The sequence below is a fragment of the Punica granatum genome, chromosome 2 (assembly GCF_007655135.1).
Source record: "Punica granatum isolate Tunisia-2019 chromosome 2, ASM765513v2, whole genome shotgun sequence".
Lineage (NCBI taxonomy): Eukaryota > Viridiplantae > Streptophyta > Magnoliopsida > Myrtales > Lythraceae > Punica > Punica granatum.
In genome coordinates this window covers 36960483-36983592 of record NC_045128.1, presented here as the reverse complement: position 1 = coordinate 36983592, position 23110 = coordinate 36960483, and the positions used below count along the sequence as shown (strand labels likewise).

At 41.6% G+C, this 23110-nt stretch overlaps 4 protein-coding genes across 6 annotated transcripts; 3 read left to right on the top strand and 1 right to left on the bottom strand.

Moving 5' to 3' along the window:
- The first annotated feature begins 72 nt into the window (after positions 1-72).
- On the top strand, positions 73-4734 carry LOC116194968 (MLO-like protein 4). Its single transcript, XM_031523905.1, has 15 exons — positions 73-677; positions 1070-1127; positions 1247-1473; positions 1569-1685; positions 1773-1833; positions 1921-2012; positions 2204-2278; positions 2388-2473; positions 2546-2595; positions 2679-2719; positions 2817-2987; positions 3104-3139; positions 3337-3404; positions 3530-3590; positions 3786-4734. Exons 1-15 carry the CDS (start codon positions 552-554, stop codon positions 4230-4232), a joined length of 1716 nt encoding a protein of 571 aa, XP_031379765.1. The 5' UTR covers positions 73-551; the 3' UTR covers positions 4233-4734.
- Positions 4639-5428, bottom strand: LOC116194971 (ferredoxin-like). The gene has a single exon (XM_031523909.1). The coding sequence runs from the start codon at positions 5326-5328 to the stop codon at positions 4888-4890; it is 441 nt and encodes a 146-aa protein (XP_031379769.1). The 5' UTR covers positions 5329-5428; the 3' UTR covers positions 4639-4887.
- A 1640-nt stretch (positions 5429-7068) lies between these two features.
- On the top strand, positions 7069-11103 carry LOC116197888 (serine hydroxymethyltransferase 7-like). 3 transcript variants are annotated; one of them, XM_031528156.1, is made up of 5 exons: positions 7069-8340; positions 9122-9527; positions 9991-10092; positions 10188-10382; positions 10475-11103. In XM_031528156.1, the coding sequence occupies exons 1-5, from the start codon at positions 7342-7344 to the stop codon at positions 10477-10479; spliced, it is 1707 nt and encodes a 568-aa protein (XP_031384016.1). In that variant the 5' UTR covers positions 7069-7341; the 3' UTR covers positions 10480-11103. The 3 variants fall into 3 exon arrangements, 2 of the variants coding, with proteins under 2 accessions (XP_031384016.1, XP_031384015.1); XR_004155114.1 differs by having other exon boundaries at positions 7070-8340; positions 10188-10647; positions 10750-11103; XM_031528155.1 differs by having other exon boundaries at positions 7070-8340; positions 10188-11103.
- A 5416-nt stretch (positions 11104-16519) lies between these two features.
- On the top strand, positions 16520-22899 carry LOC116197886. The gene is made up of 11 exons (XM_031528153.1): positions 16520-16981; positions 17656-17780; positions 18005-18449; positions 18555-18673; positions 18896-19679; positions 20033-20476; positions 20724-20912; positions 21019-21246; positions 21481-21811; positions 21942-22125; positions 22204-22899. The coding sequence occupies exons 1-11, from the start codon at positions 16778-16780 to the stop codon at positions 22688-22690; spliced, it is 3540 nt and encodes a 1179-aa protein (XP_031384013.1). The 5' UTR covers positions 16520-16777; the 3' UTR covers positions 22691-22899.
- The last annotated feature ends 211 nt before the right edge of the window (positions 22900-23110 follow it).

The window sequence follows — 23110 nt, the reverse complement described above, 5'->3', positions numbered from 1 at the left end:
ATACAAATGGACATGAGACGTGAGGAGGGCAAGCTCTGTATTGAATTGCTCGAGTTTCCGAGAAAATGCAGCGAGGGAGATGGAGACCGTGACATGGCGCATATGGGAGAAGCTCCATATGGGCAGGTCGCATATGGGGGAAGCATGTGTTTACAGTTCAGCTCCATGTATTAGTTTAAAGAGAAGAGTTTGGGTTCCATCCATGTGGGTGGGTCGCATTTGTTGAAGATGGTGACCAGAGAGAGAGAGAGAGAGAGAATGACTTTGATTTTGCTTGGCAGCAATTCCAATATTATACTAAACAATGGAGGGAGGGGTCGAACTTTCTTCCATAGAATTAAAAAATGGTTCCCTGAGCTGCAGCCTCATGCTTCCTCGTATCCCGGATCTGCTCCACTCCCATTCCTCTTTACTTTGTTGCACGTCTTCTTCATCTGGGTCTCTGTTTTCTCCGGAAAGTTGCGAACTTCCCCGAGAAACCGATGAAGTTGAGATGAGGTGATACCTTGGAGGGGCCATAACTGACAGTGATACTGCACTATTTGAGGAATATGGCCAGTTTGATGGAGGGAGGGAGATCGCTTGCTGAGACTCCCACTTACTTGGTGGCTACTATAGTGACTGTTTTGGTCTTCGTTTGCCTTTTCGTGGAGAGGTCCATTTACAGATTTGGAAGGGTAAGCAGAATAATGAGCATTCTTTTGCCTTCCATCTGTACTTGCTCTGTTGTTATGGGCACTCTTTTTTGTTTGTTATGGAATTGTAAGTACTTGCTTTTGTTGGCTAAAGAGGTTTCTGCGGGCTTTATGGTCGATACGAGATCTTTGCTGGTTTTTTACTTTTCGTTTGTCGGTGTAGAAAGTATTGGGCAGTTGTTCTGCGCAATGATGTGGTAAGGAATTGTCTGTTTGGATTGCTATAGAGGAATTTTAAGTCCAGTATCTGAAATTAGCAGATAGTATGAATACACTTTTGTGATGGACTTATGATTCTAAGACATGATGGGGACATGGGAGTCACGATCCGGAAATAGCATTACTTGCTTCCTTTTCCATGTTTTCTCTTGCAGTGGCTGAAAAGGACTCGGAGGAAGGCCCTGTTTGTTTCATTGGAGAAAATCAAGGAAGGTCAGCAGCAACTGGCTCGATAAACATTGTTCATTTCAGTGGACTAGAAGTTCTGAAACTTCCTAATTAAACTTTAGGATCATAATCTTGCATTGTCTTCATCGTTTGAGCTCTTACAGAGTTGATGCTGCTTGGGCTTATATCTTTATTGTTGGCGCAATGGGCGAACTGGATTTCTCAGATCTGTGTCAACTCGTCTCTGTTCAACAGCAGATTCTATATCTGCTCCGAGAATGATTTTGAGACCCACGAGCATTTCATGATCAAGAGTTCCTTCTCTTCTCTGAACGAGAGTGATATTCCCCCAGAAGGACTTAATTATCCAGGGTCTCATCAATGCGGAGAGGTATATTATTAAGTGCTTCTCTTGATGATGAATCATGCATTCTCTAAAATATGGAGCATCAGCGCAGCTGACAAGCGCCTTGTGTTACATTGCAGGGCCGAGAACCTTTTGTTTCGTATGAAGGTCTTGAGCAGCTCCATCGGTTTCTGTTTGTTCTCGGCATCACCCATGTACTCTACAGTTGTCTTGCTGTTGGTCTTGCGATGAGCAAGGTGCTGCCATGTCTCCTCGGCTTAATGGAAATTACTACAATATAATTTATTTCGAAGAATCTTATATTATTTTGCATTTCTCCATAGATATACAGTTGGAGGAAATGGGAAAACCAAGCAAGCGTAACGACTGACGGGGACGTGCAAGGTATTGAACAGAACCTCAATGAATGAGAAAACTTGATTTATGCTCGGGAGTGGATTTGTTGTTCTTATTTCGAAAATTGTTCCATAGCTAAGAAAACGAAGGTGATGAGAAGGCAAACTACTTTCGTCTTTCAACACACATCTCATCCATGGAGCAGAAACCGAGTCCTCATATGGATGGTAGTTATTATCCTTCTTTTGGAACATTCCGAACTTTGCCAATGCTTGATCTTCTTTTGGCTACATTTCGTCTTTGCTCAAGCGCTACCAGCAGAAAACGTTTGTATATATGCGTGACAATTTAGCAATCGAGAGCAAAGAGGTTATCCTCCCAATTTAAATTCTTATTCATGGGTGAAATTTGTTTGCAGCTTTGCTTCCTTCATCAGTTCAGGACATCTATTAAAAGGTCAGACTACTTGGCTCTGCGTTTAGGTTTCATCACAGTAGGTATCCCGCTTCAATCATCACTTTGTTGAGCATAATGTTATGCTTCTTCCGGTATCTGTCATACCGCTAATTTCTAACCACTTTTTCCTTCTTCCGTGTTTTCAGAAGCACAACTTGCCACTTTCGTATAATTTTCACAAGTACATGGTCCGCAGCATGGAAGATGAGTTTCATGGCATCCTTGGAATCAGGTAAATATACCCTCGAGCACACCGACAGGAAATTTTCATCAATGTAGTACTTACTAGACCAATTTTTTGCAGTTGGCCTCTTTGGGCTTATGCTATAATCTGCATCTTCATCAACATTCACGGTATGCTAGCAAATCTCGGAATGCAACACAGATGTTTATGCATGGCTCCTGATAGAAATCGTTATGTTTTCAAAATTTTGCAGGCTTGAACATATACTTCTGGCTCTCCTTCATCCCTGCTATTGTAAGTATAATATGATTGTAATTATGACTTTTATGAAGATGGACTGGTACCTTTTTAAATGTTCGTATAAATATTGAGACATTCTCACGTGTGAAAGCTCGTTATGCTGGTTGGGACAAAACTTCAACACGTCGTTTCCTCGTTAGCGCTCGAAATAATGGAGCCTGCAGGACCAACTAGTGCAACACAGGTAAAGCCACGGGATGATCTGTTTTGGTTTGGAAAGCCCGAAATACTGCTGCACTTGATCCAATTCATTATATTTCAGGTAATAATACTGAGCCATTGTGTTTCTACACGCATATACACACGAATGACATATTATGTTGGTGTAAATTATTCCTTATCTCACTTTCGACTGTGGTCTTCTGCCTTGTTCTGTAGAATGCTTTTGAGATGGCAACGTTCATCTGGTCTTTGGTAAGAACTTTTGACATTTATCGGATATGAAGTAGTCATAAATTACTTTGCATGCGAACACCTTTGAAAGTCTATCCAAATAAAAATTAACCAAGCAAAATAGACACTTCCAAGTTCAATTTGACATTGTTGTGTAATGACAGAGGATAATCCTCCTCTACACGATTCAATAAGCTTGAGTGAATTCTGTTGCTCAGTGGGGATTAAAGCATCGGTCGTGCTTCATGAAGAACCATGTGTTAATAGTCATTCGACTGGCTTCCGGGTATGTTTCTTGTTTTTATGTACAATTATATTTGCAGATGTTCGTGACGTGAAAAAGTTTCCAAGAATTTTCCCGATTTTCTGGACTGAATTTGTTTGGTTATTATTTGCTGGCTTGAAATGCAGGGTGTTGGTTCAGTTTTGGTGCAGCAACACGACGGTGCCCCTAAACGTGATTGTTACGCAGGTTAGTCTGGCTCGTTATTCTGATGATCCGCAGGGAGGTCTATTAAGACACTTTTCATGTTCCGAATGGCGTCGTACAGAACTTTTATAAGTGGTTCGGCGAATTCTTTTTCCACTTCGATGGCTGTTGAAGTTCATAATTTGATGAACTCCATCAGTAACAATTCTGCTTTCATGATACGGGAACATTTTACAGATGGGATCTCGGTGCAAGAAGGCCCTGGTGGCGGAAAGCGTGCGGGAATCGCTCCACAGCTGGTGTAAACGGGGGAAGGAGAAATCGAAACGGCATCATCTGCGGTCACACACCGTGAGATCCACATGCTCCCTCGATTCGACGATCTATGAAAGGGATGAGATAACTGTTGCATCGGGCACGCTGTCCCGAAGCTCCTCGATCAATTCAGCTCTGAACCAGGACACGATCACTTCGATCGATATGGTGGATAGCACCGTCCTCGATACACCTAACCACCATGACAAGGAGCTCTCTTTCAGGATGGAGGAGTACCTGACGGAGTCCCTGAAGATGAGCTCGAATCAGCCTTATCCTCATCACGAGAATGGTGAGGGAGACGAGGAAGCGGGGAACCGAGCCGATGGGAGGCCCGACACTCTATTGGATCTCTTTAGGAAGACATGATACCACGTAAAATTCCGACCGAATGCATAGTTCCAGAAACATCAAGTTTTTTCTCAACCGGATAGCTGCTGTAGTCGATTCGCACTCGATTTGGTTGGATTATTGATTAGATTAAGCTCCATTATTCTTAATGGATATCCGAAAGTCATAATATACTTCTCTTGGCACTGGCTCGGTAGCTGGTCGAATTCAAATTAATATTTACGATCTGGATCCTACTTCAGCTCGGCCTCGACTAAAGCCAGACCAACCACGGGCTTTACTCGAGCTCGGGTTTTCGGCCTCACTCGGAGTCTCCCGAACATCAGGATCAACGGGCACGGCTAAAAGCAACCCGAATCAAGCTCGAGCCGAGGCTTGAACTCGAGTTCTGTTCCCGTGATAACAATGAACGCAAGAGATCCAGGATTAAACAAAGAAGCATCACATTAACCGGTCCCATAGCAACACTGGTTTTATGGAAAGTTTATCTCTTAGACATCCCCCCCTAAAAAAAAAAAAATCGTCCAAGAGAGAGAGAGAGAGAGAGATTTAATTAGCAGATAATAATAATAATAAAAATAAAAGTAAGACTAATTAAACACAACAATAAGCTTGACTAATTAATTTAAAGCATAATAAACTCTGTCGGGCGGGCGGGCGATGGAATGGAAGCTTAAGCGGTGAGCTCCTCTTCCTTGTGGGTCTCGATGACGACGTCGCCCAGTGGGTATGCGACGCATGTGAGGACCCACCCTTCCTCAATCTGGTCGTCGTCGAGGAAGCTGCCGTCGGACTGGTCGACGCTCCCGGACACCACCTTCCCGGCGCAGGAGGAGCACGACCCGGCCCTGCACGAGTACGGCAGGTCGATCCCGTTCTCCTCGGCGTGGTCCAGGATGTAGGTGTCGGAGGGGACGTCCAGCTCCACCTTCCCTTCCGGGGTTACCAGGGTCACCTTGTGGGCCGCCATGGCAGTCGCGCGCCCCCCGCGTGCCGCCTGTGTCTTCAGGCCGAACAGGGCCTGGCCGAAGCTCGGGCCCGACTTGAGGGAGGCCACGGAGGGGTTCCTCCTCAAGAACGAGGTGCTCACGAATGCGCCCGACAGCGTCGCCATTACAATAACTAATGGAGTATACAATGCAGCTCTCTCTGCAACTGTGTGAGGTCTGAGGAGAAGGTGAGGGAATGGTGAAGGTGAGTGTTAATAAGCAACGGGGAGGGAGAAGAAGATAATGGAGGTCGAAGTGGACACGTGGCGGGACACGGTGACTTGGGTTATCTCTTTATCGTGAGGAGGAGATGGGGGGGATGAGTTGAGTGGTCGTCAATGGTGGCGACTGCGGTGTGGACGCCACAATCCCTCCCTCCTAACGATCTTTTTTAATTTCTTGACAAACAAAATTATCTTTTTCTTTTTCATTTCCTTTGGCGTTTTATTGCGGCTGAAATATCAAGAATTTTTTTTTTCACTCGTGCATCGAGGTTTTCTGCTACCTTCGATTTTGCACTTGATATATTGATACGAAATTAAAAAAATAACATCGTAAGAAATTAGGAAGTAAGATGCTAATTCTAGGAAAAATTATAATATGACTCAGTGTCATCGTGACGCGTTTAGTATTTTGATACTTTCACTATTTGTGAAGGATTTTACAAATTACAAAATTAAAAGTAAAAGCAAAATATGCTTGTACTAATCACGATTATACTAAATATTTGAACTGAAATACTAAATACTTGAACGAAAAGTATTAAACGTATCACGATGGCACGAAGTCACGTTGGCTAAACCGTAATCCTAGAAGATTCTATGCCATTCGAGGTTTGCGGTCATTGCTATTTGTAGAGGACATGAAAATTAGTGAGATTTTTCTTATTTTCCGCATGAAATTTTTGGGCCATGAGAGCCCATTGTTTTGCTCCTGAACGAGGTTTTCCAGCACGTCATTTGTCAGTCACTCTCTGATTGTATGGTACGATTTCCTCTATACATATAACTTGCACTTCTATATCGAAGGTGGTGTACCGTAATGTTACGACATATTCACCTAATAATAAAGAGATTTCATATTTAATATCATTGAAATCATCCATACTTTTTATTAATTATTAAAATTTTTATTTTATTATATTTTTTATAACTGAATAAAAGAATTTACACTCCCAAATATTATTTGTACTAAAAAATTAAATGTTCACGAAATCCCACATCAATCTACTAATTGCCCCCGCTCTAGCCAGCACCTTAACCTTGTACTATACCTCCTTAGATTAAAAAACAAAAAAAAATAAAACGGATCTCTAATAGAAAGACACTGAATGTCGATATGACGAAGGCGAATGAATATCTATTAATGAAATCCTGGTCAGATATAGATTAACATTGGAAACCAAGACGAGTTCATCATTCTCGAGCCTTTTTTCTTAACTCGAATCGAACTTAGACGGGAAAAGGAAGGATGCGCGACGAGGGATGCAGTCCATCTTCATAGATGATGCATCCTTGAAAAATCCTCAGGGCTTCAACAACATAAATATTCCGTCTGTCCGATTGATACATCTACAAAGATGGAAAATTAATGCCGCGGCTGATGGAAAACCATATGGGCCTATGATCCATGATAAGGTCGACCTTGGGCCCATCATGGGCCTTGTCATCGGGTCAGGCCGTATCCAGCAAAGTGGGTCCTCACAAGGAGCCCGGCTTACAATCAGGTCGACGCAGTCAAAGTCCACGTGTCGCATCCATTAAATAAATAAAAGCGGCGGATGACATGCTAAACTCACCCGCCTTGACGCTTCCCTCCGTGACCCCACCAGCTTTATGATCTATCTTGTTCCCGCGAGCCAGCTAATAACAAGTCCAGGTGCATTCCCCAAGAATCCTCCTGTCACTGTCATTAACAGTCATTCCCATCCCCCGCCCTCTCTCTCTCTCTCTCTCTCTCTCGACCTTTGTCCGAGATTCTCCGTCGCCGTCGATGTTGCTGTTCCGGTGTCGCCATTGCCATACCATCGATTCTCTCCGCTCGCGGTTCTCTCTGTTCCCAGCCCTGACCGTGCGCCCCGGAGCTGATACTGTCTTCCTCGGGTTAGGGTTTTAACCGATTTCCTCCCCCCTGCAGATATGGACCTCACACACTCTCCATCGAACCTCTCCCTAGGGTTTCTGCCTACTCCGTCTTCGCCTCCTCATCGGAGCCAAATCTCCGACGGGTCGGCGTCTTTGCAGCTCGAACCCAGCCGATCGGTCCAGGCAGCAACCGCTCTGCAGTTGCTGGATGCCGAGAACGGGGATGACAACGACGACGATTCCGATGTCGAGGAGTTCCGGATTCTCGGGCACTGCATTAAGCGGAAGAGAGAAACCGAGTCAACGTCGTCTTCGTCGAGTTCGCATCCTCCGAAGAGGGTCTCAGCTGGGGGCGAGCCGGACATGGAGGCGAGGAGGGCGGCTGTGCGGTCGTGGGGGAGCCAATCTATCGAGTCCGCTGACCCCGACCTTTTCGAGATCATGGAGAAGGAGAAGAACCGGCAGGTGAAAGGAATTGAATTGATCGCTTCTGAGAATTTCGTGTGTAAGGCTGTGATGGAAGCTCTCGGCAGCCATTTGACCAACAAGTACTCTGAAGGGATGCCTGGTGCTCGTTACTATGGTGGAAATCAGTTCATTGATGAGATTGAAACCCTGTGTCAGCAGCGTGCCTTGGCGGCGTTCGGTTTAGATCCTGAGAACTGGGGCGTCAATGTTCAGCCCTACTCATGCACTTCCGCGAATTTTGCTGTGTACACGGGGTTGTTGCTTCCTGGTGATCGTATAATGGGATTGGATACTCTCTCTGGAGGGAACACGAGTCACGGGTACTATACGCCCAATGGGAGGAAAGTGTCTGGGGCTTCCATTTTCTTCGAGAGCTTGCCTTATAAAGTGAACTCACAGACAGGTTATATTGATTATGATAAACTTGAAGAGAGGGCATTGGATTTTCGTCCAAAGATTCTTATTTGTGGAGGGAGTTCATATCCTCGTGAATGGGATTACGCGAGGTTCAGGCAGATTGCAGATAAGTGTGGTGCGGTTCTTTTGTGTGACATGGCTCAAACTAGTGGCCTTATTGCAGCTAAGGTTTGAATACTCCTTTTCCCTCGTCTGTTCGGCGGTCCATCTGTTGGTTTTTGATATGTATGTCAAATGAATTTGGCATTTCTCCTTGTCAGAACTGCTTTTGTGTGTAAGTTAGGTCAGAGGATATTGGATTTGGCAGCACTAGGAAGGATGCATTATTGTCGCCGTTAGTTAGGATATGCTTGGTTTGATACATGATGGATTTCTGGTTCTGCCGGGATAATTTCGTGAAGAGCGAAAATGGTATTTGAAATGTTAGGACTGGGAGACATCTGATAAAGGGGTATATCTACATATTTATCTTCTGCCATCCATGGAGTGCATATTATATGGCAGGTTTATGATTTTGTTTCCCTTTTTTTGGGTGAAACAGGTTTATGATTCACCACTATAGGTTTTTCATTCTTCTGAGAAGCTTTCCCACATAGCATATATTTACTGAATAGGAAAGAAATTAAGTCATGGGTGTCTCGCAAAAAGTAGTGGAAATGAATAGTTTCTCATTTTGCAAAAACTTACTGTTTTCAGGTTTTAAGGTGGTTTATGTGGGCGTAGTCAACTGTTAATCTAATAGAATTTGCCTTCACAATTGCCCGAATCATTTACAAGTGGAGAAAATAGTTAACCTACATTTTTATGCATTCAATTTGCGCGTAGAGGACTGCACTGCCTATTAGTTGATTTGTTGAAGACATCAACTATATTGGAATGTAGTTCCTTGTTTTAAGTTGGATATCTCTTAAGTAGTTTTTTTGATGGATCTTATTTTGATCGCTTATAGGAGTGTGTGAGTCCCTTTGACTACTGTGACATTGTTACCTCAACGACTCATAAAAGTCTTCGTGGTCCCAGAGGTGGTATAATCTTTTACAGAAGGGGTGCCAAACCAAGGAAAAGAGGAATCCTATTGTCTCAAGGAATTGAAAGTGAGCAGTATGAGTTGGAGGAGAAGATAAACTTTGCTGTTTTTCCATCACTTCAAGGCGGTCCACACAATAATCATATTGCTGCTCTTGCCATAGCCTTAAAACAAGTGGCTACGCCAGAATACAAGGAATACATGCATCAAGTGAAGATTAATGCCCAGGCATTAGCTTGCGCTTTGCTTAGAAGAAAATGCAGGCTAATAACTAATGGCACAGACAACCATTTGTTGCTTTGGGATTTAAGACCTTTGGGATTATCTGGTAAGAATTTAGTGATTTATATTGCTGCTAGGTTATTTTACCTTCTGCACTGTGAAAATTTGATGTGACTGTGCTGCTAATGATATGAAGAGAAGTTCCTTCAACTTATGTTTTCCTCAGTTTCGTGTGAAAATAAACTTTCGTGTACATTCCACTAGTGGTGATTTTCCTTTCCTTTTTGTTTTTGGGTTAATGAACACTCTATCGACATAAGAGGAAATGAAGCCAACTGCTTTTTCTATACCTTTTTAGTTGGTTGGTTTTGAAACGATCCTTACTTGTCAGACAAATCTTTGGGTCTTTACTGCTATGGAATCTTGCCTTATTGATTTTTATCTGACATAGTTTCCTAAGGGTTCTGATCTGCTTTGGAGTCCATATATGCATGTTCTGATCAGCTGTGCCTGCTGGTCTATGTTTTCTCTTTGGGTTTCGGTTTGACATTTTATGCATGTCTCTGTAGGTAAGAATTATGAGAAGGTCTGCGAGATGTGTCATATAACTCTCAATAAAATTGTCATATCTGGTGACAATGGTACTATAACCCCTGGAGGTGTCAGAATTGGTGAGTGACCCCTGAAGATGCTTCAATATGTAGATATGCTCTTGCCGTGCGTTTTAGAACTTTATCTCTAAAATTAGAATGGTTTCCATCTGCAGGGACACCTGCTATGACAACTAGAGGGTGTCTTGAGGGTGATTTTGAGACAATTGCCGACTTTCTCCTCAGAGCAGCACAAATTGCTAGTGCGATTCAGAGGGAGCACGGGAAGTTACAAAAGACTTTCTTGAAGGGTCTTCAGAGCAATAATAAGGAGATAGTGGATCTCCGTAATCGCGTGGAAGCTTTTGCCGGTCAGTTTGCTATGCCAGGTTTCGATATCTGAATGGTTAACATCCTGAATCAGCAAAATCTAACTGCTTGTCAGAGGGTTGCTCTTGCACAGACTGATCTGACAGGATATGATTCTGCATGAGTGTCCATATAAACGCAGTGCGTGATGGGAGGAGCTTACTTATTCTGTGGGCAACTGTCCCTTTTGCTACAAATCATTTCTAGATGTTATCAGGTGTTGTCTGCTCGGTAGCAGAAGCAACTGCCTTGAAGGATTTAGGTCAGGTGCGTGACTGTGGCTCATGCCTGAATTCCGATTCTACTGCTTTGAAGCATTTTTCTTGATATTCTGATTGGGGGGAACCCTCTGTTTTGGGAGAGCCACAGGATGCCTCGCCTTTCAGTGGATCACAGGTTGTTGCCTACGTGGGGTTTCATTATTGGGTCAATGTCTTTTGTTCGCTACTTGATTGTTCAAAATTTTTGTGCCGATTGATAATTGTGAAACACCGAGGTCGTCCTATTGTGTGTATAATGATAATTTTCTGTAGTTGATCGATAATTAATGTTAATGTTCTGCATAGTCGTCATAAACAAGCAAGATATATATATATATATATATATATATACACACACACAGCCCTTGTAAACTTGAAATTTTGTTTAGCTGTAATATCAGTTCTCTTCTTTCTCATGATGTAATCTAGATGGGACATGTTAATAGCAAGATGAGGTTTATTATGTACATGTCTCAATAGCTGGGAATTGATATTAGGAGAGTGAGCGGCATGAGTCTGTCCGGAATCACTTCAGCAGGACATCCTATTTCGCAAGACAAGGTGCGAATGGTTTTTACGCGTGATCCCGAGTAGGGAGAACATTATTATATCCTTAGAAATAAATGACGGAAGAAACGATCAGCAGGGTTATTGACTTTCCTCTTATCCCACAGAGAAAAGTCTGGGTTTCCCATTGCCTTGGATGAAGCCAATGCGGATTCAAATAGAGACCCGCCCCATTTTATAATTTCTTTACTTGCAATTTGAGTAAGGGGAGGACTTTGTCATGTATGATGATGTATCGAGCGATTGTTTTAATGGGTCAATGGTTGAAGAAGGGCGTGTGCTTTATTCATGATCCTCGAGCTTTTACTAGGCACTGAGAGCGCGAAGCAGGCTTAAGGTTGACCTAAGTGGTAGGTTGGCTTGTGTTTGCATAATGTAGCCTGCTCTTCTTCTTACCAATAAAACCCAACTTTGTAGTCACCCCCAACCCGTGTGTCCGCATGTCAAATTGAATTAGAACCAAGGAAGCATCCTTCTCTCGTTTGTTCCTTCACCTTGCAGGGTAGGTGGTCCTCCAAAAGCAAAAGCAAGGTGCCCACCACCCAATAAGACATGATACATATTGGATAAGATTGGAACTAAATCGACTCGATCCGTTCCAAGTATATAGGCTGAGACTGACTATAAAACATGAAATATATCAGGATTTATGATAGGATTTAGCGTTGTATGTGAATAATAATGATAAGGGGTTACGATGACCATTTCGGCCTCCGTGGAGTAGCATATTGCATTGCAGCAGCACAAAGAAAGAGATTGAGTGTAAAGGATTGCATCATCCGCATGGGCATCTACCTCTCCTCTCCTTTGGTTACGTTTTATTTATTTATTGATGAATAAAAAGTCCACTTTTTTTTTTAAAAAAAAATAAATGGTCCTACGTGCTTCACACGTACGCGTCAATATGTGTTTAGGAACCGTTCTGCCTCACAAACCACCCCCCCCCCCCCCCCCCCCCTCCCCGCCAAGGCCAGGGTGTGTGCGGTCGGGCTGCATTATCCCCCGCTCTCTTTCCGGGCCCTGGGACCCACCCGAGTCACGTAATCAGCAATTCATATGGTTCAAAATTAGATTCCCCTTTGAACCAAAATAAATAAAATAAAAATAATTAATCAAATCAAATAAATACTCTTATTTTTCTTTATCAATTTAATATTCAATCAATCGATTGACCTATTAAAAAATAAAACTCTCCCATTATTGTACTTGTGCATTCTTTATTTTCCTATCAAAATAATAGTAATTTGTGTTACACGTGGCCTGCCATACCCTGCTGTCCTTTTAATCTTGTTCCCGTTATACCCCTCTAGCGAAGTAACCTGCGTTTGTAGGACCTTATTTTTTGGTGAATGATGATTTTTCTAGGACTTTCATCTTATGGTATGTAGAGCTAGAATTTATTTGATAACAGAAAAAGACAGTACGATCTATTTTAATTGATCGATGGCTTCAATGTTTGCGTTGTCATCCACACGGACCTTCGATGTTAACTTGAATGTCCGTGTCTCTTATTCTTCGAGCATATTATTGCCAAACTATGCGTGCAACCGAAAATAATTGTAGAAACTACGTAAATTTACTTCCTCTATAGTTTGCTCTCGTGCAATTGGTGTAAATCCTCTCCATTTTGTTTTCGCTGAAATGTACAGTCACTCATGTTTGAATCGTTTTAATCTGTAAACCGTAATAAGCACTAAAAGGAGTGAACCAACATAGTACTATTATTATAGACCGTAAAAAATGAGGGGAAAAAAAGTCTTACAGTGAAAATCACAACTCTGATCAATTATGAATGTCGTTGCACTAAGTATATACCCCGACATGTGGTATTTATCAAAAACTTGAATCGTTATGTTATAGCATATAAAAGCTGCCTTGCAACTCCATTAATAAATAAGAACTATCAGCTCTCTGTTCGAATGACTTTCACTTAAGTTACATGAATTATATATTGATTCGATTCATTGTTCAAGTGGCCGTTATTCGTATAATATCAAAGAAATCAACAACTTTCTTAAATTCATGTTTCACAATTTTTTTTTCGGACATGAAAAAAAAGTGGCAGCTTTAATATCTTTTTATTAAATATATTTTTTTATAACGTATGCGCTGTACAAACGTGCGGACATGCACATAGTCATACAGATCTAGATTGGGCTACATCAGTGCCAAATAAAGGAATCGATGAGAATGACTCCAGGCAGTAACTTGTCTCGCCGATAATAATAAATGGAGAGTAGTAGGTAGAAGCCACCTCGAGTGCCTGAAGGAGCGAGTACCGACCTTTTGTATACTCACGGCGAGTGGGCGCGAGGGGCCTAACCCTAACGAGAGGTTTCTCGAACGGAGACGTCTCCTCATTTGTCATCACGTGGCAGCCCCCGAGCGCGTGGATATGGATGTGCATGTCCTCTTCTTCCTTACAACTCATGGTCGCACGCAATTTCCCAAAATTCCTTAATTAAATATAAATTAATTAAAGTAAATAACATATTGCATGCAGCATGATTCAATTACAGTATTGCCCTCCATATTTTCCATTTTTATTGCCGGAAAAGTCGTATTTATACTTTAATTTTTGAGAGGACTAAATGGGAGGCAAAAAGAGTTGAAAAATCAAGGCCGAAAGAGTTTTTCTTCCTTAATTAATCAAGTCGGCTCGAACTGTATTATTCTGATCCCGTTAGACTACTCGATATCAAGGTACACATAAAAAAAGAACTCAAAAGATTTATGCGATTTTAATATTTGAATCGATTCGGACACTTTAGAAAATTATATCTGATTTACAAGGGAGTCGATTTTTATTTTCATTTTATTTTAATATTGACGCGTTTATATCTCGGCATAATTAGAGAAAAGGGATAAGTGATGATGGAATAGGAGGGGTCAAAAATGAGGAGCATGAATGATCATTTTCAGGTCCGGACTTGGACATTGATTGACACCAACACTTACCTGCCTCGTTGTGGACCTCATTTAATCATGTACATTATGAACCTCCAAACTCTACTTTCCCTTTTCCCTCCTCGATCATCCAAATCCCAAATCGAAAGTGCACATTTCTCTCTTTTACGTCGACGAATTCAATTGCAACTAGTCGAAAGTGCACCACCTTCATGTCGAATGATACGAACCTTTTTCTATTTTTTTTACATAAAATTAAAAATTATACGGTATCATATTCAATTTTTTTTATTAGAAAGGCGTATCGATTCAACTGTCATTTTGTTAAATTTGAAAGAGTTCTCTGTAAAACAACAAATCAAGTAAATACTGTATTATTATAATCATTAATGTTGATCTATGACATCTGCAAAACAAAAGATAGTTGTACATAGCTTGACGTTCGAATGAAAATTATTTCACTACTGTGAAATAAAGCAAAGAGATTTAAAGGAAGGTAATATCGCTCGTTTAACATTGCAGATTTCAAATGTATATATGTATATACACCCGACTATATTTGACGGGAAAGCTCTACTTTTATTCCAACATTGAAAGAGATCAAAGAAGGATCTATTAGCTTAATTGTCGGGTAGGTAGTTGACCAAATCCGCATTGTTTCATATTTTTCGTATTACAATGATTGATTGTATATATGGATATAATTATTGATGTACGTGCAGGGATGCAAGAGAGCTAAGCTAGCATTTATGTTGCCATTTGACACTTGGATCTCGATCTATCTAATTTATATTCCACACTATCATTCATTCAAAGTCGGTTTGGGAGTGCTTTTGATTTTTTGAGCATAAATAGTTATTTTTCAGCGATTTTATTTCGGTACTTTTCATTCAGCAACAATACTCCCATATTAGATCTACTCTTAATTGCTTTTCCAACTTAATATGTTCTTGGATACCAAGATCGAATAATACGCTAACTCATGACCTAGGCCATTTTGGCTTAAATTCAAATTTTACCTCTTTATGTATTTTTCAGAGGTACCCCAACCTTTGTACTTTTGTAGACGCTAATTCTAATTAATAATATTAATTATTCAGCGAAAAAAAAAAGCCCCAATGCCCATATATTCACTTGATTTCATCTACTCATATATATATATATATATATATATATATATATAAAATATTATCTTATTTTACTTTAAACGTTGCATTACAAATACATGGTCCGACTTTGAGTCACGATGCAACAATTGGTATTTTCAATTAAAGTCTTTAATGTTTTCGGTCAAGTGTTTAGTAATTTGTACTCTCTACCACAAATAGCAAAAAATACGACCATTCGAATTGAAAGTATCAAATATGTCATGATTCAATGCCATGTTAGAATTTCCGACAAATGCAATCTACACATTTCAAATCGATACTTGAACTTTTATAATAACAATAAATTTTTATTTTTGTTGTAAGAAGATTCATAAACCCAGTAAAAGGAAATAAATTGATATGAAAACTCTTAAAAATGACAATTTGATCGAAAATCTTTTGTTTTTGGTTAAAATCACGACATAATAAGTTATACTCGTTATTTATTTTTTCTCCCGGTCTATCTATCTATTATAATGTATAAAAGCCGAAAAGTGTCAATAAGAAGTTGTTATTCAAAAACCCTTAGCTTACGGTTGATTGTCTTCTCGACTTCTCGAAGTATTTTATTTTTCATGATAGAACACGTATTTGTCCATTTTTTGTCTTTGATACTTCATGAGAAGGCTCTATTCAAAGATGAAAAATTTCTCTAATAAATTTTAAATTAATAGAAAATTCATAATTTAGAAGATTTTTCGATAAATTAATATTATTTCCATGAGATACAAGAGCAAAGCCCAATAATAAATATTTTTACATATCCGCACAACCCGTGGACTTTGGCATAATTTTTTGGTTATTCTCCGAAGCTGATGTATTTTTTTTTTCCTTCTTTTCCCCCTGGGTGTTACGAAATTGAGAATGTTTTCAACATGCAAATAAGGTCACATTCAACCCCGGAGGCGGAGGGCAGTATAGTCAAATTAGGTAGGCCCAGGGGCATTCCAAGTCCAAAGAAAATTAATTATAATTAATTATAAATCTAGGGGAAAAAAAAAAAAAGCCCGACGAGGCGCCAGCCCCCAAAGGGACAGATTCACATAGGCCAGGTTTACAACACCCAACCATAGTCCATCACGCCACACATGGGGCCCACAGACTGGTGGGCTTCCGCGCACCGGGTTCAGGCGGTTAAGAGCTCAGAAAAGCAAGCGCTGGTACAGCCGTTGGGCCCACTGGTGACGTGGCGGCGACCCTGAAATCCTTCAAGGATGAGTCGCACCTTTTCGGATTTTGCATAAACTCGCTTCATTTTCACCTCCACACCACATTACTCCCCCATCAAGTCTTCTCCTTCCTCCCCCTTCCGCTCCTCCTCCTCCTCCTTCACATTTCCGCCATAGCCCGACACCGATTCCTCCACCGAACCCCTCCCTCCTCTCTGATCGATCAGACCTCTTCGTGTGTTCGTCCCTGTAATTTATTGCCCGTGTTTAATTTGTTTCCGGAATTGTTGGGGTGCGAGTGAGTGGAGCGCTCGTCAGTCGTCGTTGCTGTGCGGCGGCGGCGGTGATGGAGACGCCGGACAAGAGGCCGACGGTGATCGCGCTGGAGTTCCCGGCCTACGATGATGCCGCTGCTGCTGCGTCGTTCTCTTGGCCTCCGAGGATGCCCAGGAGGCTCCGGCGGAGGCTTCTTGCCGAGTGCAGTAATCGGTCTCCCTGTACCGTGGAGGAAATCGAGGCTAAGCTTCGTGACGCTCATCTTCGTCGACAGGTCTTTACTCTTTCCTCTTTCTTTTTTATAATCAAGAATAAAACTTTCTTTTTTCCTCCGAAGAATTTTATTTTTATCAAATGCTGTCAACTGAGTCGATTGCGTCAGTGGAGTTCTTCTTGATGTTCCCGACTCTGGCAATTGATGTTCAACTTGATCGTGAGAACGGTTTATGGTGGCTTGTTTCGATCTTCCTTAGTCTTGAATTTGACGATGATTACTGGCGAGTTTGAAGGTGGAAGTTGGGTATCCTTTTCGTCGTTCTTTTTTTTGTCAGTCAAATTGCTTACCCTTTTCAGAACTCCGATTTTCTTGAACGGGTAATCTTTGTTGATAAAGAGGGAAGGAAAAAAAAAAATCACGGTGAAAAAGTTTTGATTTTCTTGGCGGGTAGGAAGACGACGAACTCTTGTTTTTTGAAGTCTTTTAGGAGTAAATAAAATAATAGAATAACAGTTCTTACCATATGTTCCAAAAGGGATGAAGATGATTGTTGCCGAATTCAGACTATGTTTTGCGCGTTTCTTTAAAATTTATTCATTAATAATGAATTTTTTTAAGTATATGTTCGGTGTCTATGGCATGTATAATGAAAAGTATCGTTTGTTAATGTATTAGGCATAATAGGACAATAATTCTTTCCAAACTGATGATTGTTTTAAGCTATTCTGCAGCAATTCTATGAGAAGCTGTCAAGGAAAGCTCGACCAAAGCCGAGAAGTCCCTCCCGAGCTTCATCTCATGAAGAAGATCTTGGCCAGCGACTGGAAGCGAAGCTGCAAGCTGCTGAACGGAAGAGGTAAAAACTTATTGTGCTTTACCAACTTATGTTTTGATGATATCAGCTTCACACCCCTCTGTGGATTGTTAGGATGGCATATTATAGAAAGTCATTTACTGTGTTTCTGGGGTTTCTAATTCATCAAAATTTTATTTGCCCAAGATTCCATTTGTATATGCTGGATGTGCATTATCATGAAATTTATGTCTTGAATTTTTTCTAAACATGATTTTCCACGACAGACTGAGTATTTTGGCCAAGGCACAAATGAGGCTAGCTAAACTGGATGAGTTACGGCAAGCAGCTAAAAGTGAGGTGGAACTTCGTCTTGAGAAGGAAAGAGAGAAGCTTGGCACAAAAGTGGAATCGCGTTTTCAACAGGCTGAAGCAAATAGACTGCTCATGCTGAAGGCTTATAAGCAAAGAAGGGCCACCTTGAAGGAGAGGTCATCTCAGTCATTATTTCGGAGGATGGCTCGGGAAAGCAAGTATAAGGAACGCGTACGTGCTGCAATCAACCAAAAGCGAGCAGCTGCTGAGAAAAAGCGCTTGAGATTGTTGGAGGCGGAGAGAAAGAGAGCTTGTGCTAGGGTGCTACAAGTCCAGCGCGTTGCAGAGTTGGTCTCTCATCAACGCGAGGTTGAGAGGAAGAAACTGCAGGATCAGCTTGAAGACCGACTTCAGAGGGTATGCATGCAATTTGAGATTATATCCACTGTCAATTGTTGTCAAATGTTTATGTTCTTAGTCGTTTCAAGTAGCTGCATCTGATGAAATACTTGCGACAAACAGGCAAAAAGACAGAGAGCTGAGTATTTGAGGCAACGTGGTGTGAGACAGTGCAGATCTGGCAGGGTGAACAGGAACAGAATGCATAAGCAAGCTGATATCCTATCCAGAAAATTGGCGAGGTTTGTCAATATAAGCTAAATTTACTGCTGTCTTAACACGATAAATTTTAAAATATCAGGGCAAGTCATGGAAATGTTTTTCCATTCTGTATTTTGCTTGGCTAGCAATTTGCACATGGTGAACAAGGGAGCAGCAGTGTCTTGTTTAGCATGCGCTTAAAAATATAGTAGCCATTCTTTCGCTCAAAATGATCTAATGCTTACTTATATTGGTGCGATCAGATGTTGGAAGCGATTTTTGAAGATGGGGAGAACAACTTTTGACTTGGCAAAAGCATATGATGCTATTGGGATTAACGAAACATCTGTGAAGACAATGCCCTTTGAGCACCTAGCTATTCTTATTGAATCTTCTGCTACTCTGCAGACTGTTAAAGCTGTACTTGACCGTCTTGAAAGTCGCTTAAGAGTGTCTAGGGCCATTGCTGCTGCTAATCAGCCATCTACGTTGGAGAACATTGACCATCTTCTCCAACGAGTAGCTACACCAAAGAAAAGGCCAGCTTCTAGAACACCCACAAGGGGTAGAGTGGTAAAGAAAGTGGGTTCTAGCAGGGAGGCTACAAAAGCTCCTGGTAGAATGTCAAGGTATCCCGTGAGAGTAGTTCTCTGTGCCTACATGGTACTTGGCCACCCAGATGCAGTTTTTAGTGGTCAAGGAGAGCGTGAGAGGGCTCTTGCTGTGTCAGCAAGAGAATTTGTTCAAGCATTTGAATTGCTCATAAGGATCATACTGGATGGGCCTATACAAAGTTCTGATGAGGAGTCTGATTCAGTGATGCCAAAACGATGGACTTTCAGGACTCAGCTTGCAGCTTTCGATAGAGCTTGGTGCGCTTACTTGAATAGCTTTGTTGCTTGGAAGGTTAAGGATGCCAAGTTGTTGGAGGGTGATTTGGTCAGAGCAGCTTGCCAGCTTGAGCTATCTATGATTCAAACTTGTAGGATGACCCCCGAGGGGGATACTGGCATTCTTAGTCATGACATGAAAGCCATACAGAAGCAGGTTCACATCTACATCTTGCTCTGTTTTCTGACTGTTGGTGGGAGATATCCTTACATGATTGACTTCAATATGTTCCTTAATATTATTTTAGGATTTTAGTAAAAATCTGATTCTCGGACCTTACTTTTCCATTTCATTGTGAGGTGGAACAATGATACGCAAATACCAAAGCAAAACCCTTCCAGATAAGGTGGATGGCAGTTTTGAAGTGCCTCTTTAACTTTTGTACAAACATGGGGATGATGAATTGGCATGCCATTTGCTAATAATATAAAATAGTCAAGTTTTCCCCATGTTATATGTATTTATGTTGCATATAAGCTAAACTAGTGATCTAATTCTTCTAAATGCAGGTAAATGAGGATCAAAAGCTTTTGAAGGAAAAGGTGCTACATTTGAGTGGAGATGCTGGAGTTGAGCGGATGGAATTTGCACTTTCTGAAACACGATCGAAGTACTTCCTAGCAAAGGAGAATGGAAGCCCAGCTGGATCACCGATGGTTCACATTTCACCTTCAAGCGGTCCTAGTCTTTTGGCTGCTACATCTGGCTTGAGTGAAAGAAATGGGAGTGCTGAAAAACCAAGCCGTGTTGTTAGATCCTTGTTTCGGGATGATGTTTCTCCCCTGCCAAACGAGTTTGGTTCATTGACTTCTGATATAGATGGCAGCCCGGGGTCATCTGCTGAAAAGTCGGTCACAGAGAATGAAATGATAGTGAATGCGCTTTTACACGATTATGGTTCAAGTCTTGTGGATGGCTTAGGTTTCAGTGATGAGGATGAAAATGCTATGAAGGTCTGCAACCTTTTCCTTGAGTTCTTTTCTCTTTCCTTATATCACATTTTCTGATGCATAGCTTTTTACTTTTGCATAGTCTTTACTGGCCATGTGATTTTGCGTGGGTTCCCACTTCTTTCCAAGAGCAGCTTGTGTCATACTTTCTTGTTACTACTAGAATTCAAATGATTCTATTGAGGCAAAAGTTAAGTACTTCAACCGTTTGTTGAGGGTTGCGTATAAATATGTGTGCCTGCATGTGCAGGGGAAGATTAGAGAGATGATGGAGAAAGCCTTCTGGGATGGCATAATAGAATCTATGGAAGGGGATGAGCCCCAATATGATCGGGTGGTTCAACTGATGAAGGAGGTGAGGGATGAGATTTGCGAAATTGCTCCTGAAAGCTGGAAAGAAGAGATCATTGACTCGATTGATTTGGATATTCTATCACAGGTAGCTTTTACTGCTTTAATTGTCTGCAAATAGTCTCTACAATCATCCATGTATGCTAAAGTAAAATGTTCATTCTCATCTTGTGATTGCTTTGGTCTTTAATTAGGTCTTGAAGTTGGGTACTCTGGACATTGATTACCTTGTGAAGATCCTCGAGTTTGCCTTAGGCACTTTACAGAAGCTTTCTTCTCCATCAAGTGATAAAGAAATGAAGACTAGCCACCAGCAGTTAATTAGAGAGCTCTCTCAGATATGCGAAGTCAAGAATATCTCAAACAATCCACATGCTATTGCTATGGTGAAGGGGCTCCGTTTTGTATTGGAGCAGATACAGGTTCTTTTCTCTTCTTTCTTTTGACAGCGTTTTCTTCATCTTCTTTTTCTGCTTTGAGTCAGTCGGGGTGTAGTTGAAGTAAATGCGTTTACTGGTGATGCTTAATGTTCATTCGCCGAGAAAAGAAGAATGCTTAGTGCTCTCTTAATTTGTTGTGCTCTTATTTTCATTTTTCTGTCTACTTTGGTTTTTGGTCTGTATATCTCATGCGATGATGTGTTTATATTTGGACAGGCACTAAAACAGGAGATCAGCAAAGCACGTATAAGACTTATGGAGCCTATGTTGAAGGGGCCAGCAGGATTTGATTACCTCAGAAGTGCTTTCTCTAATCGTTTTGGATCTCCTCCTGATGCTGCAACAAGTCTTCCACTGACATCTCAATGGCTATCATCTGTCAAGACTTGCATTGATCAGGAGTGGAACGAACATACAACTTCTCTCTCATCAGTTGCAAACCAAGAGAGTTCGTCTCAGGGCTTCCTTCCTTCTACAGCCCTCAAGACTGGTGGCAGTTTTCTAGTCAAGAGTAACCCTTCTAATGGCACGTCCTCGAATGATAAAGGTACAAGGATCGATCCGCTTACACATAGATAATGAATCTCTCGTTTCAGTTGAGGACTGAGTTTCAACAAATAATTCAGGATTTCCTGACCATTGCATTGCCTCTTGTCGCTCTTTTCTTCGTTGTCCAGATAATGGGCTACAAGAATGCAAGGGAGACAAAGTTGATCTGATGGTGAGAATCGGGCTGCTGAAGTTAGCCTGCAGAGTATCTGGTCTGACGCAGGATACTCTGCCCGAGACTTTCATGCTCAACCTTTCTAGGTTAAGAGCTATCCAGGCTCAAATACAGAAGATAATTGTGATTTCTACCAGGTACTCTCCCCCTCTGTATGTGTATATGTTAAGTTTCTAATCACCCTCTAAAGTGCTTCCAAACTTGTATTATTGCAGCATTCTCGTGTGCCGACAGACACTTCTCAGTGAGCGAGTGGTGAGTAGCTCTGCGGACATGGAGAACATTTTATCCAACTCCGTTCGGCGGGTTGCAGAGCTTTTGGATCGAGCTGAAGATTCGGGAATTGAGGAGATAGTCGACATACTGAGTGATTTCCCATCTGCAGGTGGGAAAGCCACTGATCCAGAGTGTCGGCTATCAAGGAAGGCTGTGATGGGCAGGATGCTGGGAAAGAGCTTGCAAGCTGGGGACCCCATTTTTGAGAGGGTCGCCAATGCTGTTTACCTCGGTCTGAGAGCTGTAGTTCTCGGGGGCAAATCGCCTAGCTCGAGGAAGTTGACGGAGATGGAACTGAGGCCGATAGGTGCGGTTGTAACCACAGATAGGGTAGTGGAAGCAGCAGAAGTGCTGGGGATGGCCGCTTCAGTTTCAGTTCAGGTTCACGGGCAGTGGTATGCAAGTATTGTTGATGATAATTTGTAAATGCGATTCGAGTCTGCTGACATAATAATAGTGTAAGAAGTGGGAAGTGGAATAAAGTGGATGTCTCTGTAAATAGTGATTTGAGTAGCAGTCGTTCGTACGTAGCTTTTGTATAGCTTTTATTTAAGTGGTACCTTTGCAAATAAGTGTTCTATTGTTATTGTAGATGGGACTGAAGGAAGATTTGGCTCTATTGCTTGTGATGATCATTGTTTTGGTTAGGTACTGTGTAGTGTGGCCCGCCAAATTTAGTTAGGGCCATGCTAAATTTGAGCAGGCCACCACCATGAAAGCGATTATTGCGGCTTGTTTGGATTCCTAGTTATGAGAGTTAGGTTTAGATTGCGGGTTATGAAGAGTTACGGACGATCAATGTGATTGTGTTCGAGACCCACCAGCAAAGTATAATGCTCACACGAC